The sequence below is a fragment of the Nipponia nippon genome, unplaced genomic scaffold (genome assembly GCF_047370975.1).
Source record: "Nipponia nippon isolate SJK-2023a ecotype South Korea unplaced genomic scaffold, ASM4737097v1 scaffold_4, whole genome shotgun sequence".
Lineage (NCBI taxonomy): Eukaryota > Metazoa > Chordata > Aves > Pelecaniformes > Threskiornithidae > Nipponia > Nipponia nippon.
In genome coordinates, this window is record NW_028262358.1 from 126117962 (window position 1) to 126134470 (window position 16509).

General features: G+C 61.0%; 1 protein-coding gene across 3 annotated transcripts in view; it reads right to left on the reverse strand.

The window, feature by feature from the left end:
- Positions 1 to 4678, reverse strand: part of RAB10 (RAB10, member RAS oncogene family) — a 51719-nt gene extending 47041 nt beyond the window's left edge. The window contains exon 1 of one of the 3 annotated variants that reach the window (XM_087777337.1): positions 4078 to 4678. In XM_087777337.1, the coding sequence (XP_087633463.1) occupies positions 4078 to 4204 (127 nt within the window). In that variant the 5' untranslated portion in view covers positions 4205 to 4678. The remainder of the gene's footprint in view (positions 1 to 4077) is intronic. The other 2 variants (XM_087777338.1, XM_087777336.1) reach the window with 2 other exon arrangements.
- Positions 4679 to 16509: the final 11831 nt, after the last annotated feature.

A 16509-nucleotide genomic window follows, 5' to 3' on the forward strand; every position in this document is an offset into this window, starting at 1 on the left:
AACAATACAGTTTTGCACACTCCTAGCACAGCTTTGGCATCAAGACCTCGCTGTGTTCACAATAAAATACGGGGTGATCAAACCTCAAAAATCATACTGCCTTTCCTCCCTCTCTTTGGGCTTCTAGAGCTGCAGTCAGTGTGAGTAAAGACCAGAAACACAGAATGCAACTGCATCTTCAGTACGGGTTACGACCCGTGAAAGCTTTACCTACCTCAGCAGCGTTCAGAGGGAATCTCACAATGATTACGTACGCTTTGTTCTCTTGAGCACATTACTAGAGGCAGTCAGATTCCATGGGAAAACATTTTTTTGTGACTCATCTTAATTTGCATTTTACTTAGTCAAACAATAGCAATTATAAGCTTGAGTTCAGTTTTGACATTCAAATTTTCAGACAGGCGTCCTTGCGAGAACAGCCCTCTCTACCTGCTTACGCCCAGGCAGCAAAGGCCAGCGCTCTACCTGCTGACCCTGAGCAGCTTCCCAAAGCGTGCCCACAGAGCTCCGGCAGATCATTTTTCGACGGTTCACTTCAAGCTGTCATCAACTTGACAAGTTGAATGCCAATAAAAAAAGTACTGGAGAAAATTAAGAGCTCAAGTATACATTGCCTGGAAGCTACTTACACTAACATTTTTAATATTAAAGAAAATCTGCTGGTGGCATGAGAGGCAGCAGAGAAACTACTGACGTTAATGGCGTTTGGGGAGAGCAGAGACCAGGCAGCAGCCCCTTCAGTTCTTAGGAGCACCGGGGAGACACACCCCTGCCCAGAGGAACAGCTACCACCGACAGACCTAACTGCAGAGCATCCGTAGAGCACAACTGAAAAGTCACCACAATTTCTCAAAAATCATACCATAACAATGATTTTTGCGCCAGAGAATTACTGAAGAGCAATTAAAATTAAGAATGGTTTGTGGTAGATGAAGTCTTCCATGATTTACTCCCTTTCCACCTGAAAGCGGCAACGTAGCATTTGAGGACAAGGCCCCTGCTCTCTCCAGGGAGGTTACGATGACTTAGGGATTCTTGCAGAAGAGCCATCTGGATTATTTATAGTACCTCTAGACAGGGTAATGAAATCATTCACACAGGCACCTCATCACATCCAAACGCTTAACTGCTGTTTTAGCAGGAAATATTAGATTGAAGCGATTCAAAGTCAAATGTTAGAGAGTATACCGAATTACACGTATAGAAAATTATATCCAAACTGCCATCATGGATCATGCTTAATCAGTCCTTAAATGCGTAAAGACGGAAGTAAGTGAACACAAGTTACTAATGTGAAGTAGAAGTGCGTTATTATTGTATCTTCACTTACGTATGCAGACAAGCCTTTGGTTTTATAGCATTAAAACACTTCCTCCCACTCATCTTTTATGTACATGGGTTAGTTTCAATATTCTTTGAGACCCATCTTTTCCTATAAAGACTAAAAAGACTGAGCCAGCCCCTGCTTACAGCCATCAGCACTACTGTACATTTCACGTGCTGGACTACCTCAGGTTCTCGGTGGAGCTCAGTGTAAACACAGAAGGATGAATCAGAACTAACAAGCTACCAAGTCTTCTATTTTTTTTTTTTAAATATAAGGAGAGATCCAGCCAATAAGCCAGTCACCTACAATGTCACCTACTGTGTACACAAATGCTTTGGAAATAGTATTTCCTTGTTGCTACAGGTCAAGGACTCCATCTGAGGTTTTTCCTGAAACTCTCCTCTTCCGGCTGCAAAACCAGCCCAAGTCGTGCAGCTGCCACGGCGGGATTTATCACAGCAGGTACCACCGGGCAAAGCACCTCTCCAGGCTCCGTGTTCCATTCCTGCATTGCCATTGCTGCCGTCACCGCTGCAGCGGAGGAAAATCTGAGAAAGCCTACAAGCTGTAGTGACCGGTGGTAATCTGAGATAACAACATATTTTCAGACAGATTACTCAACTGCTTTGTTGTAATAATGCGGAGAACAACTAAGGGGACAGGTGTTTTAACGCAATTTTTCCGTCATGGGTGGGCTGCTTTCTAAAAGGTGCTAATGTAGAGTCTCCCTTTCGACTGACTGCTTGCAGGGACACTTTGCCACCAGGTTTCCTCATTAACCGCTTACTTACAGAAGAACCAAGGCAACAATACATTTAAGACATCTTTGGGCAGTTAAGCACCTGGAATTCAGCACCACACGGGAAATCCACCTGTACCCCAAAATCTGCTAAATTCCACCGTGAAGACGCCAGCCCGACACATTCCGACACACCAGCCAGTCATCAAGTGGTGTTCACAGCTATCGTACCGAGGCACTGCGTTCAGAGTTTAGGAAATAAAACCTGTTTGCCTTCCAGTGTACATGAACCACGAACAGTTTCTTTTATGTACTCCAGAAATACCTACCGGTCTGAATAGGTTTGCCTGTTCAGAAATGCTTCCAAACTCTGCACGTGCACTCTTGCTACTAAACCTGACGACAGTCTGCTTGAACGCTCAAAAACCACAGTGATGCAGACGAAGAACTAATTACCAAAATCACTAATCACTAAATGCACAAGTTCCCTAGAGCAAGAGCCACCATCTATCCGCTGACTTCTTAACTAAGACGTCGACTATTTTTAACTTTGAGAATTGAAATAAACCTTCCTAGCAAACTCAGAAAGCAACAAACGCCATGTGATCCAGACGAGAATTTGCCAAGCAGCGCAGAATTACACTATGGCCACGGCAGCAAAATAAATACAGCCTTCAATAGTCAAGGTATGCGACGTGACGTTACGAGACGAGATAAAGCGCCTGTCACACACCCACCCCCTAAACAATTAAGCAAAATCCTGAGTTGAGCCCTAAGAGCTTTTAGGGAACAACCATGTCTTGACACTTAGTTGTCCCAAACAGACTTTCTTTCACTTTAAATTACCCAAGCCTTGCTTAAGAGCATCTTTTTACGTCTTGTAGTTCAGGCTGCCATTTTTAGGGTGACGTTTCAACACTGATGAGGAAGTACATGGCAGTGTACTTACACCTAGCACTAAGATTTACGCTGTTTTCTCCTGCCCTTGGTGAACACCTGTATGGCCAAACGTTTAAGGGATTTCCATCAAGCACAAAAAGCCAGATCCAACTCAAACCCCCCCAAAAAAAAGATTTTCTGTTTTCCAGATGCGTGGTAGGTATCTGCACGTGTTACACCAGCGGGTACCGCAAGAAAGAGCAGAGGCATGAATTCTCCTAAATTGCCAGAGTCAGTCACCAAGAAGGTTAGAAGCTGCTGACCTGAACTCTTCCTCTGCAAAAGAAGACGGCGTTCAGGAGAAGAAAAACAAAACTCTCTGATAAACCTAGGGAGAAAGGATGTTAGGTACAAGGCCCGTCTCACAGCGTAGATGAAACAGAAAGAGGAAAGCCTAGGAAAATGCACGGCTCTCCTTCATGATGTCGAAGGAACTCCCGTAGCCAGGAGCCGTGCACCGATGAAGGGCTAAAGCCAGCTTTGCCAGAAGCCCAGCGGCTCCCTCACAAACGAGGGAAGGACAGCTTTGTTGGGTGAGAAAACAGACCCCACCCACAAGTGTAATGATTTCTGCTAAGCCACATCAATAGCGGTGAAGATACCGCGCAGGGACGGCAACCCCACCTCCCTCAGGCGCGCAGGGGGGCTGGGGATTAACCAGAGATGGAAGGAGCCAGGTGGGCTCCGGCTGGCAGAGGGTGGGGGGGCCGAGCTGCCAAGGCAGCCCCCAGGGGAGGGAAAGAGAGGGTCCCTCGGGGTCACCCCCAGCTGCTGCGCTCACCTGCGGAGAGAAACCCAACCATTCCCCCCCGCAGCAGGGGCCGGGCCGGCGCGGGGTGTGCCCAGGGCCGGCCCTCCCAGGGGTCCACGTCGAGAGCGAGGAGGAGGAAGGGCTGGGGGGGGGGACACACAGGGGGTCCCTGGGGACGCCAGAGGGGCAGACGCGGCCAAGGGCTTCGAGGCGAGGCAGAGCCGGGGGGCGGCCCCCGGGGCAGGGCAGGGCTGCGGGGCGGGGGGCTCCGCCTGGGGGGGGCCCGGGGCGGCGGGGGGGGGAGCCGGGGGAGGCACTGACCGATGGTGGAGATGAAGGTGGTGTTGAAGGCATCGTCGGAGAAGCGGAAGAGCACGCAGGTCTTGCCGACCCCCGAGTCCCCGATGAGCAGCAGCTTGAAGAGCAGGTCGTAGGTTTTCTTCGCCATGGGGAGGCGCGGCGGCCGCCGCCGCCCGCTCCGACCCCCTGCCCGCCGCCGCCGCCGCCGCCCTCCTTCACCGGGCGCCCCCGCCGCGGGTCCGCCCGCCCACCCCGGCCGGCAGCACCGGCCGCGCCGTTCGCGAGGGCGGCGGCGAAAGAGGAGGAGGAAGAGGAGGAGGGGGCCCACAAAATGGCTTCCTGTCGCGGGGCGGCCCCGGCGCCTGGCGCGCTCCCCGCGCCGCCACGGGCCCGCTGCTCCTCACGGGGAGGCGGCGGCGCCTGCCCTCATAACCCCGCGGCCCGGCCCGGCCCGGCTCGGCTCGGCGCGGCCCGGTTCCCCCGGACGGCGGCGGCGGCGACGGCTCCTCCTCACAGGCGCTGCCGAGGCTGCGCGCGCCGCTCGGTAACCGCGCAAGGCCTCCGGGCGGGGGCGCGCGCCCTGACGTCAGCACGCACGCACGCACGCACGCGCCCCCGCCCCTGGCTGCGAGCGGGGAGGGCGGGCGGGCGGCGCGCGCGCTCCCCCGCAGAACGCCGGCGTGGTGACGCCACCCGCGCTGGCGGCCGCGCGCCGGGGCGGGGCCTGAGGGGGGGCGGTGGCGGTGGCGGCGGCCCCGCCTTCCCGCCCTTGCGCCGGCCGACCGGCCGCCGGCCGAAGTCCCGCCCCCCGCGCCGCGCTCGCCGCGTTCCCATTGGGTACGCCGGCCTGTCAGTCTCTCCCCCTCCCCGGGGTGACGTCACGGGGGGCGCCCCCTGGCGGCGGGCGGCGTGGGGGTGCCGGGCCCTGGCAGGGACCCCGCGCCCTCGCGGCGACCCCGGTCCGGCCCCGGCGCCCTCCGCCCGGGTCAGCCTTTCCGCAGTGTCCCCCGGCCCCGCCAGCCCCCGCCGCGGCCCCCAGCCCTCTCAGCGTCCCTCCATGGCAGCCGGCGGCGTCGCCAGGGCCGGGACCCGCCAGGCCCCGGCCGAGCCTCACGGGGCCGCCTGCGGCGCAGGCTGCGACCACCGGGCCTGGCCCGCAGGGCCTGCGCCCTGGGCACCCCCGGGGGAAGGCAAGGGGCGGCCAGCACGGCCCTGCGGCCACCAGCCGAGAGCCGGTCTGGGCCCAGGACGGTCACCGTCATGGCGAGGGGACATGGGGACATCCCGGGGGGGACATCCCGGGGGGGACATCCCGGGGAGCCTCGGGCAGGCTCTGCCAGAAACAGGGAGTGAGAACCAGACAGACCGAGGGGCTGGAAGGGGGTGACCGGGGGACTCGGCCGCCGCGGGGGGCCCCGGGTGCCTCCTGCACGGGGTGTGTTCGCAGTGGACGCCGGCGGCTGCGGAGTGAGGGTAATTCCTGGTGGCTGCCGGCCACAGCTCCCGCTCTCACCGGGCTGGAGAGTGAACCCCCCCAAGAGCCAAGCTGCAGAGGCACCGCTGAAGCCACGCGAAATGCCCCGTCACAGGGGGCTGCTAGAGACCCCCTTGCTTCGACCTGGGGAGGAGCAGCCCTTTCCAAACACGTTCGAACCCGGGCCGTCGCGCAGTGCGATCCAGCGCGCTGCCAGTTGCAGTTCGCTTACGTCATTAATTATTCTGCGATCAGTACTTTCCCACTCTTTGCAGGATGAGTTACCTCAAAAGGTTTAATACCGGCCGCATCCCTCCCACCCGGCCCCTCCCAAAGGACGGCTTAGCACTCTCTGAAGACAGACACTCGGGTTTCTTTCCTTTGTATTTTGATTTCTCAGCCTTCTCAGCGGTGAGTGGGGTACGAGCCTCTGTCTCAAGAAACCTTGAACTCTCGCAGCGGGCCCTCACCAGGAGCTGACACAGCAGATAGGGCAGGAGTTTGCGGCTTCACAAAGAAGGTTTATTTTTAGCGCTTTGCTAGATCAGTTTAAGGGCACCGTACAAAACGCTTCCTCTCTACGGCTGAGCAGATAAGGAGAAAAACGCCAGCATCCATGGAGAGCTCCGCAGCGAAGGCACTGCCACAGACACCGGCTGGGGACCACGGGCAGGCGGCTTCCAGTCGGTCCCCAAAGGTTTATCAGCAGAAGCGCATCGCTAGATGTTTGCACCGATGTTTACAATAACCTTTTGTCCTAGAGAGTTTGTTAATGGACTTCAAAGAAGTTTATCTTTTAGGATCCTAGAGAGGAAGCAATAGGAAGTCTCGCATATCCCACTGCAAACAGGACGGAGTCTTTTCCGTCTGACGTCTAAGACCGGCCCTGATGTCAAACATTACCCCCCGAGGGAGCCGGTCCTGCAGGAGACACGGCGCCAAGGACAAGGACACCCTTGCTCTTGGTTGCTCAGTGAGTCCCAGTCAGGAGACTGTTACTGCAGGGCTGGGAGATTTGGGGATGTCCAGGGAGAGGCGGAACGGATCTCACAGCTCTCCCCGCCACATCCTCCCAAGGATCTTCTGTCCTGGTCTCAAAAGGGCACTGATCTGATGCGAGGAGGGGTCATTACCAAATTGGGAGGAATGCAGTGGAAGGGAAGAGCCAGCAGGACCCGGCAGCCTCTTCCCGGCTGTCGGAGCCCGCTTGCCAGGAACAGCTGAGCCGTGGGGGTTGCAACACCGCGCCACATGGCCTCCAGATCTCGCCATGGGGAGGGGAAAAGTGAATCACAAGCAAGTTGTGCAACAGTATTTAAGTTTGGGGAGGTTTGCTTGAGGAGAGCAGCGACATGCTAGGCTCGCTGGTTACTCAAATCCGCTCACAAAGCAGGGCCCAGCCCTTGGTGTGCACAGGGATGGAAAAGATCTTTGTCATCCAGGAGGCACCAGCAGCCCCACCGCGCAGCAAACAAGCAGCTTTGTTTTCTCCAACTCCTCCCCCAGCCAAGGCAGGGACAGGGGCTCCGCTGCTCGGCCACAGGCACGGGTCAGGCCAGCTGAGGAGGTTCTGGTCCCACCATTTCTGGTTCCTCACGTTGAGGGATGATCTCCTGTGGAGCCCTCCGGCACAGACCCTCCCAGCCCTCAGTCACCTGCAGCTCCCACCACTTCAGGAACGGCTGGAACTCAAAACTTGTGCAGGGACGAGAGCCCTGACGGAGCTGGCGGTAACAGCCCCAGGTGCTCAGCATGTGGAGAGGAACAGAAGAGGGGTTGAAGTTGCTCTGCCTGCTGCCGTACGACACCGTCCCCTTAGCAGCGGTGACCGCAGCGTGGTCCGTGCTGCGAGTGCCCTGGGCACCAGACCAGGAGCTCTGAACTCCAGCCACCCCTCCAGCTGTGGCAGTGCCCAGCTGCCTTTTTGATTTTGCTGTTGTTGTCATCGAGGCAGGGGAACTCAAAGTAAATAAATACCAAACCATACCCAGGAGCTGGGTGAATTCTTTCAGACACCCCTGGAGAACCCAATGTAAGAAACAAGCTTTGTTGGAAAGACAAATTCCTGAGGAGGGGAAGTAAAAGCGATGCAGGGAGGGTCCCCCGCGCTGCTTTTCTCGTTTGCAGATACTTGCATACGTGGTGGCGGGTGTCACCAGGCTTCCCAGACGCCCTCCTGCCCCCCGCTGATTCGCACAGCCGGACCGAGCAGCTTCCGATAAGGCCATTTTGCCCGTGGCAGGACGGGCCGGCGTTTGGAGTGGCTCCTACCACCGCTGCTGGCAGGGTTGCGCTTTCACCACCCTGGATCGCACGTCCCTGCCTCTTACCCTGTCTGGCTCCCAGGCAGGGCTGTAGTGGACAGCCAGAGAATAAGAGGAACAAGAAAGGCAGCTCCATGTCCCTGAAACGGGGACCCTCTCCCCCGTTTTCTGTTCCAGCTGGCACCACCCCATCGGGAGCAGAAGGACTTGGTCAGCATTTCCAGGCAGCAGGGAGGACGCAAAGGTCACGCAGAGCCCAGCGCGCCTTTGGCAGAAGGCTCGGTGTGCCGGGCATGTCTCTTATTTCTGCACAGTCACCTCAGCTTGGCTTCTGGCGAGGCAGTGCCAGCACGGGCGGCTCAGCAGGGCTCTGCCCAGCGGCGGGCAGCACGCTTGGACGCCTCCAAGGAGCCTTCTGCCCTCGCCGCTGCCCAGTCCGGCTCTGCGCAATGTGACGGGGCAGACCTCGGCCGTGCGCTCGCAGGGGCTCCTTCCCTGGGTTTAATGCTTAAGGACCTCGGTCTTCCCCTGCCTCTGTCCCCCCCAGGACAGCCACCCCCCTCCAAGAGGTTCAGCCCCTCCGTCTGCTGCCAAAAGTTTCTGCCCTCCGGTCGTAGCATCACTCAGTTATGCTGGGTCATGATCCCACGCTGCCGGCGAGCGGGGGAAGAAGCTCCGCATTGTTGTCGTCAGTGCTTTGCAGAGCCAGTCACCGCCTTGTTTTCTAAGGTTTTTCACCAGGGAGCAGAGCAGCGATCAGAACAAGGGACTGAGAAGCGGCGATTGCCGGCTCGCCGCTGCTGCTGAATGGTGCTTTGACCTCCGGCAAGCGGCAGCCCCGCTTCCCCCCGGCACCCGGGGACTCGCCGCGTACCTGGCGCAGAGGCAGCGTCGCCTCCAATTCCTTATTCTTTGTGGAGCAGCTTGAGGTCACTGAATGAGGGGCTCCCCAGAAGCACGTTAATGATAAATAAGTAGTTACCTACAAAGGAAGATGAAGCGTTAGTCGCTGGATCCCTGTAGAAAAGGGCCTGCCCCCCACGCACGGGGGATTTATTCTGCTTACGAGGGGGTTTGGAGGGATCTTGGGATGAGCGTGGGAACACCCCAGTGTATTTGTTGAGCGCTGTACAACCGGAGCTCTGCCTCGTTCAATTACATCTTGCCAGCAGATTATTAAATCCTTTAATCTCTGAGCAATGATGCTGATCTAGTTGCCTTACAGACATTGCTCACACCACATCTGTCGAAAACCCGGATCCAAGATAAAAGCCTGGAGCCTCCCACGTGGTTGCCAGCCGTCCCTGTTCCCCCTCCCTCAGCTCCCATGGGACGACGGCAGAGATGGGAAGAAGGGCGGTGGGGCACAGCCCGGGGCTGCGGGACCTCGGCAAGCGGCTGCGGAGTTCCCCCAGGTGACGCAGGAGTCGGGGCAGAGCTGGGACGCAGCTCGGGGGCCGCAGACAAGGGGCATCGGGCACGCGTAGGCTCCCAGCCTGCAGCCCCCGAAGCCGGGCAGGGCTGCAGCTCCTTCCAGCCCCCTGTTAGCGTGGCCGGTGATCGGCGAAGTGGCACAAGATACCGCTAAGCCATCCATGTCCCAACAGGATTCGTTCTCCGGGGCCACGTCAGAGGGTCTTCTCCTCGAGGGCAGCCCCAAGGGCCTGCAGGAGAGGCAGCACTTTGCATTAGCTTTTAGTCCTCGTCTCCCGTTCGTCAGGAGATGCAGCTCGTCGCTCACCCCGCTGTTTTAAGCGTCTGGGGGTCATTTGAAAAATGGGCAGTTGCCTTTAACAACATGCCTGTGGATGGGAAGATGTTGGAGCTCTGTGCCCTGAGCTGGCTCCTGTATCGCCGCTGCCATCTAATTATAGAGGAGTCAGCTGCCGGCAAACTGATCCATCCTAAATCCAGGCTTAGTATGAGCTGCGCTTGCCCCTCCAACACCCTTCGATATGGGGTGAATCTTGCACCGCAGCGATTCCCTCGCTGCCTTCCCAGGTGGCTGTGGGAGCTCCCCTTTCCCTGCCCTCCCGTGCCGTGGCCAGGCAGTCTCTGCTGCTCTACGAACGCTCAGGTTGTGAACCAAAAAGGCCAGAAAACCTCTGATCTCAGCCCGAGGGGTGGCTGGAGCCTGAGGCCATGGCCCGTCGGCACCAGGGACGCTCACAGCAGCCACCCGCAGTCCCCCTCAGCAGAGCTCACCTTCCCCTGGCTCCCCCAGCCCGCCCTGCGCCAGCCTCGGCTTGCGCCGCCTCTTTCCATAGGTGCTCCTTTCCATAGGTGGTGTGGCCGGGAGGTGGAAGCAGCCTGGTCCTGCCCGCAGGATGCATAGGGGACAACCAGGAGCCGTTTCTTCCTCCAAGCCCTGTCCGGGGAACCTGGCTTGCTGGGTGTGGGCTGCCTGGGGAGAGAAGGAGGCGTTTGCAGCGTGGGTCAGCGGGATTTAGCAGGAGCTGGAGGCTCATTCCCAGATATCTTTTGCAGAAGCGGCGTGGTAGGACACATCTCTCAAGTCAGAGAAACAGAAAGGTGTCCCATGCCAAGAGGGGAGATGTGCCAGGGTGGCAGCAAGGGGACCCCAGCGCGGGGTGGCCTTTGCTCTCGGAGAGGCTACAGTGGGCGGCCGGAGCAGCTCCGGGTCCTGAGGAGAAGAGAGCAGGCGGCTCTTGGGCAAACGGCCGAGCTCCCCCCAGCTCCGGCTGCTTGGCGGTGCTCAGCCGGGGACGCTGGGAGGCAGCTCGCTCCGGGATTGGGGACAGGCGGCTCCTCGGGCACCCTCCACGCTCCCTGGCAGTGCCGGGAAGAGAGGAGCGGCCAGAGAGACTCTGGTGCTTCACAAGCTCCCCCGCCAGTGACCCGGCACCTGGAAATGGGGACAGCACGAGGGAAGCCGGGAGCGTGTGGCGGGCGAGGAGTGGCAAGAGCAGACGGGGATATAGCTGAACTGTACCACAAAACTGCTGCGGAGGAGGGAAATGGGGAAATAAATCCGGTGGATCTCTGGGAATGCTGGGGAGCTGGTTTTGGGGGAAAGCAGCCAAATGCCTGCCGGAGCCCCAGGCACTTTTTCCCCCTGTAGAAGGCAAGAGAAGAAAGCTGAAAGTGAGAAAGGCCATTGGTGGGGGGCAAGCGAGAGGATCCAGCCTCTCAGCTGCTGCCCGAGCTGGGGACAGCATCACGCAGGGCCGTATCCTTTCCCCATCAGGGAGGACAGGCTTTTCTCCAGGGCTGATCCGGCCCACGCCAATACCAGCTAGTCAAACCTCAAGAAACAGCCTAAGGAATGTCAGGCCAGTGCTGCCAGCATGGAGACCGTTGTCCCTGCTGCCATCCGTCTGTATGTGTCCCTGCAGCAGCATCCGCAGAGGGTTGAGGTCCCCCCTGGGGACGGTGGTGCCTCCTGGGACCCCGCCAGCTACGGCAGGACTCTGCCTAGAGGATGCTCCTCGAGCCCCAGTGCCATTTTTCTGGCGGCAGCTGGGGTAGGAGGGTTTCGGCACCCTGGGAGTGCTCCCGCTGCAGCCTTGGTTTAAGCAAAGCGAAAGCGTGACAGGGCTGGGCAGTGGCAGCGAGCTGCGCTGAATGGCACCGGGACCTGGGAATGAGGGACCGTGAGGATGATGAGGAGCCGAGCGGGAGGAGCTGGAGGCCAAGTGCCATCAGCCCCATTCCGCATCCCGGTCCTGGAGACAACCTCGGACAAGGGTTTGGAGAGGAGGGAGCTGGCAGCACTGGCCGGCCCCACGCCGGCTGCAGCAGATGGATGTCGAGCTGGAGGGCTCTCCGTCGCTGCCACCCTCATCAGCACAGCCTCCGGCCTCACTACGAGTGACGGTGGCATGATTTGGCTGGAGCCGCTGCCAGGAACCTGCCTGGCTTGGCAGGGCTTCCCTCCCACTCCCCATTAATTCCTTAATGACTCCGGCCCACGGCTTTGCCCAGTCGGGGCAGCCCAGGACTCCCCAGCCCAGGAGACGCCTCACCCTGGGGGGCTGCCCCGGGACAGAGGGTGCTGGGTGTCCGAACGGCTGGGGGGGATACGGGGCCACGGCCCCCCCAGATCCCCCCGGCCACCCGCGAGGGCTGGGAATTGGCTCATTTGGCGTTTTCCAGCATTCTTGCCAGCGCAGAGCGTCTCCCCGGAGCGGAGCTTGGCTGTGTTTCCGTGGGAGTGTGAGGGGCTCGGGGGGCCGTAGCCCCTTCCCGTCCCACCCCATGCCAACCGCCGGCACCGCCAGGGTGAGGGCAACAGCCGCCAATGCCGGGGTCCCTGCCGCCAGCCACATGGGCAGCCCCCACCTCGCCCCATGGCAGCACCGGGGACCCGGCACGGGCAGGAATCAGCAGGGTGGGAAGAAACCCAAGGGGACACTGCCCCCAGCATCCCTCTGCTCAGCTCCCCAGCGGGCTGGGGACCACCGGCGGCCAGGACGGGGCAGAGCGAGGGATGGCCAGGGGTGGCTACGGTGTCCCAGGGGTGGCCACAGTGTCCCAGGGTCAGCCACAGTGTCCCAGAGGTGGCTGTGCTCTCCCAGAGACAGCCTTGGTGGCCCAGGGGTGACCATGGTGCTGGCCATGGTGTCTCAGGGGTGGCTCTAGTGTCCCAGAGATGGCTATGATGTCCCAGGGATGGCTGCAGTGTCCTGGGAGTGACCGTGGTGTCCCAGGGATGGCCAGGGTGTCCCAGGGATGGCTGTGGTGTCCCAGGGGTGGCCATGGTACCCAAAGCCAGCCAGATTTCCAAGGGATGGATACGGCCTCTCAGGGGTGTCTGTGTTGTTTCAACAGCAGCCACAATGCCTGAGGGATGGCTGCGATGTCCCGGGGTGGCCATTGGACGTGGGGACACGGGACGGGGAGGAATGGGAAAGCTGAGGCTGCAGGAACCAGGACTGCCCCCAGCCCCACTGCAGCGGCAGCAGCGTTTTGGGGCTGACCCAGGCCCATGGTCAGGCCTGGAATGGCATCCCCCCCCCCCCTCCCCCATGGCACCTGGACTGTGTCCCCTGTCCTGGCCAGCCCAGTGTCACCCCGGGGATGCTCGGCCCCACCCCAGCCACGGCACTGACGCTGGTGCGGTACCCGCAGCGAACGAGGGCGGGGGCAGCATCCCTGGGGGCCACAGAGACCCTCAGACCCTGGGGTCTGGGTGGGAGCGGAGCGGTGCCCCCTCAGCCCGCACAGGGACCTGCTGTGGGGGCCAGCGTGGCCGTGAGTCACTGCACGGCTCCCTTGCCCCGGGACTCATCCTGCACCCCACCCTGTGTCTCAGGACCCAGCAATGCACCCTCGTGGGCACTCAGCCACCCACACACCGTCCTGCGTGGGATGCCACCAGCCACGCCACCGGGACCCCTACCCGGCCAGGGCTGCCCCAGGGTACCCCAACCCACACCCCCTCCTCACACATGGGTGGGATAAAGCCGGTGCCGGGGGTCCCCTGGGGCCCACGGGGTGGCCCCCGTACGCACTCTGTCCCCCCGTGGAGCAAAGGGTGGGGGTGGCGGGGGGCTCAGGGCTCTGCCCTGGCTGCTTTGGGGGCTGCTGTGGGATAGGTGGCCCCGTCCCCTGGGGGGTGGCCCAGGAGGGGCACGGGGAGGGTCCGCCGGCCCCCGGCCCCACCACCCTGGGACAGCCCTGGGTTGCCCTAAAGGTCATCCCCGAGGCCAGGCCAGAGGCCACCGGCCACCAGCAGCACGCCCCGGTCCGGTGCTGACACCTGCGGGCGAGGGACCGTGCCTACATGGCACCCTGCCCTACACGGCACCCTGCCCTCCGTGGCACCGTGTCCCTCCACGTCATTCTGCTCCTGCGTGACATCCCCATGTCACTGTGTCCTACAGGTCACCCCACCCTGACATGTCACACTGTCCCTACCTGTCACCCCGTCCCTACACGTCACCCCACCCTGACATGTCACCCTGTCCCTCTATGTCACTTTGCCCTTATGTCATGCCCTGCCCAAATATCCCCCCCTTCCTGCGCGTCACCCCAGCCGCCACCGCAGCCCGGTCCTGCGGGGGATTTGGGGCAGGGGCACCGCGGCTGGGGGCTACGACGCCCTTGAACCCCTCCGCCCCGGGGACGCCGGGCCAGTGCCCCGGGCAGAGCTGGGCAGCACCAGGGCCCCTGCCCCGTGGCGCAGGGATCTGGGAGGGAGCCGGGACGTGGGGGCTGCAGCAGGGAGGGGACGGCCAGGCCCTGGTGCAGACCCCCGTCCTGCCCTGCGTCGCCCCCGGGGGCTGCGGCAGTGCCATGGGGCAGTGCCGGGCGCTGACGGAGGCCGAGGCGAGGGGGAGCGTGGAGCCAGGGGCACGGCTGCCCCGAGTGCCCGTGGGGAGAAGTGGCATCACAGCCTGGTGGGACCCCCCGCCCACGGGCGTGGGGTACGGTGCTGCCCGGCCCCACTCTGCAGCCTGGTGTGGGGTAAAACCCCGTCCTGCAGTGCCCTGTCCTCCTCCTCCAGCACTGGGAGGGATGGGGGCAGCCCAGGCCCCAGCAGCCACCCCCTCCATAGCCCCCCCATCATCCTCTCCTCCCATTCTTTACCCCCTCCATCTCCCCATCGCCCCCTCCATCCCTCCTCCATCCCCTCTCCATAGTCCCCCCCATCCCCTCCATTGCCCCTCCATCCCTCCTCTACCTCCTCCATCACCCCATCACCCCCTCCCTCCCTCCCCCACCCTCCCCATCATCTCCATCCACCTCCATCCCCCTGCATCGTCCCTCCCAGCCCCCTTCCACCCCCCCCCATGGCTGCTGCATCCCCCCTTCCCCCCTCCGTCCTCCCTCCACTGAAGCTTCCATCCCCCTCCATCCCCTCTCCATCCCCTCTCCATCCCCCTCCATCTCCCTCCACCCTCCCCATCATCTTCTCCACCCCCCGCATCCCCCCTCCATTGTCCCCCCACCCCACTTCCATCTCCCCTCCATCCCTGCTGCATCCTTGTTCCACCCCTCCATCACTGTCGCCTCCTTCGCTGGGGCTGTGCCTTTGGGGAGGGCCTGCCCCCCCCCCCCCAAGCTCCTCCTGGAGACAGAGGACTTGGATTGCACCAGGCAGCCCTGCGTATGGCAGCAAATACCCTAATTAATTAATTATGGGATAATCTCTGGTTCCGGGGAACGGGCGGCTGCTGAGACTCGATTAACCGCAAGAATGTTTAATCTCCCACCGAAGCCCCAGGCTGCCTCTCCCGTAAGGCGCCGGGGATTATTCCCGCTGGGCCGCAAGCGTGCCCATGCAGGGACGCGCCAGCCAGGCCGGGGCTGGCAGAGGGACGGGGACCGGGAGGCCGGGGTTTGCTGCGGTGAGGGGCACGCACAACCCGGGGCAGCCCAGCGACCCTGAAACACCGCAGGGGCGGCCGGCGAGGGTGACGCTGCCCTGGCCCCGCAGGAGATGGGCTGGCGGGGAGATATCCCTGTTCCAGCTGCCAGGCCCCGGGAACGAGCTTTGTCCCTGCCGGAGTGCTGGGGCTGGGCACCTCCCCCTGCCCTCTCCTGCCTCTCCTGTCCTCCATCCTGCACCCGGCGTCCCAGTCCTGCATCCCTTATCCCACACCATGTGCCCTGCACCCTCCGTCCCACATCCCAGTCCCGCATCCAGCATCATGTACCCTGCATCCCATATCCCTGTCCTGAAGCCATATCCCACAGCCTGTACCCTCCTTTGTACATCCCAATCCTGCACCCTACATCCAGCATCATGCACCCTGCATCCTGCATCCCACAAAATTACTCAGCATCCCGCATACAAATCCTGCAACCTGCATCCTGCATCCTGCATCCCAGTCCTGAACCCATATGCCACATCCTGTACTGTCCAGCAGGCATCCCAGTCCTGCATCCTGTATGTCACATCCCGATCCTGCATCCCAGTCCTGCATCCTGTATGTCACATCCCGATCCTGCATCTCACATCCTGCACCCTGCATTCTGCATCCCAGCCCTGCATCCCACATCCCAGTCTTACATCCCAATACTGCATTCTCTATCCTGCATCCCAGTCCTGCATTCTCTATCCTACATCCTGCATCCCCTATCCTACATCCTGCATCCCAGTCCTGCATCCCACATCCTGCACCCTGCATCCTGCATCCCAGCCTGCCATCCCACATACTGCACCCTGCCTCTCACATCCCAGCCCTGCATCCCCATCCCACATCCCACATCCCAGCCCTGCCTCCCCATCCTGCATCCTGCATCCCAGCCCTGTATCCTGCATCCCAGCCCTGCCTCCCCATCCCCATCCTGCATCCCAGCCCTGCATCCCAGCTCTGCATCCCCATCCTGCATCCCAGCCCTGCATCCCCATCCCCATCCCCATCCTGCATCCCAGCCCTGCATCCCAGCTCTGCATCCCCATCCTGCATCCCACCCCTGCATCCCCATCCCGCATCCCGCATCCCAGCCCTGCCTCCCCATCCCCATCCTCATTCCGCATCCCGGCTCTGCCTCCCGCATCCCAGCCCTGCCTCCCCATCCCCATCCCGCATCCCAGCCCTGCCTCCCCATCCCTGTCCCCGTCCCTATCCCGCATCCCAGCCCTGCCTCCCCATCCCCATCCCGCATCCCAGCCCTGCATCCCCATCCCGCATCCCGCATCCCGCATCCCAGCCCTGCCTCCCCATCCCCTTCCCCATCCCCATCCCGCATCCCAGCCCTGCCTCCCCATCCCCGTCCCCGTCCCCGTCCCCGTCCCCGTCCCCG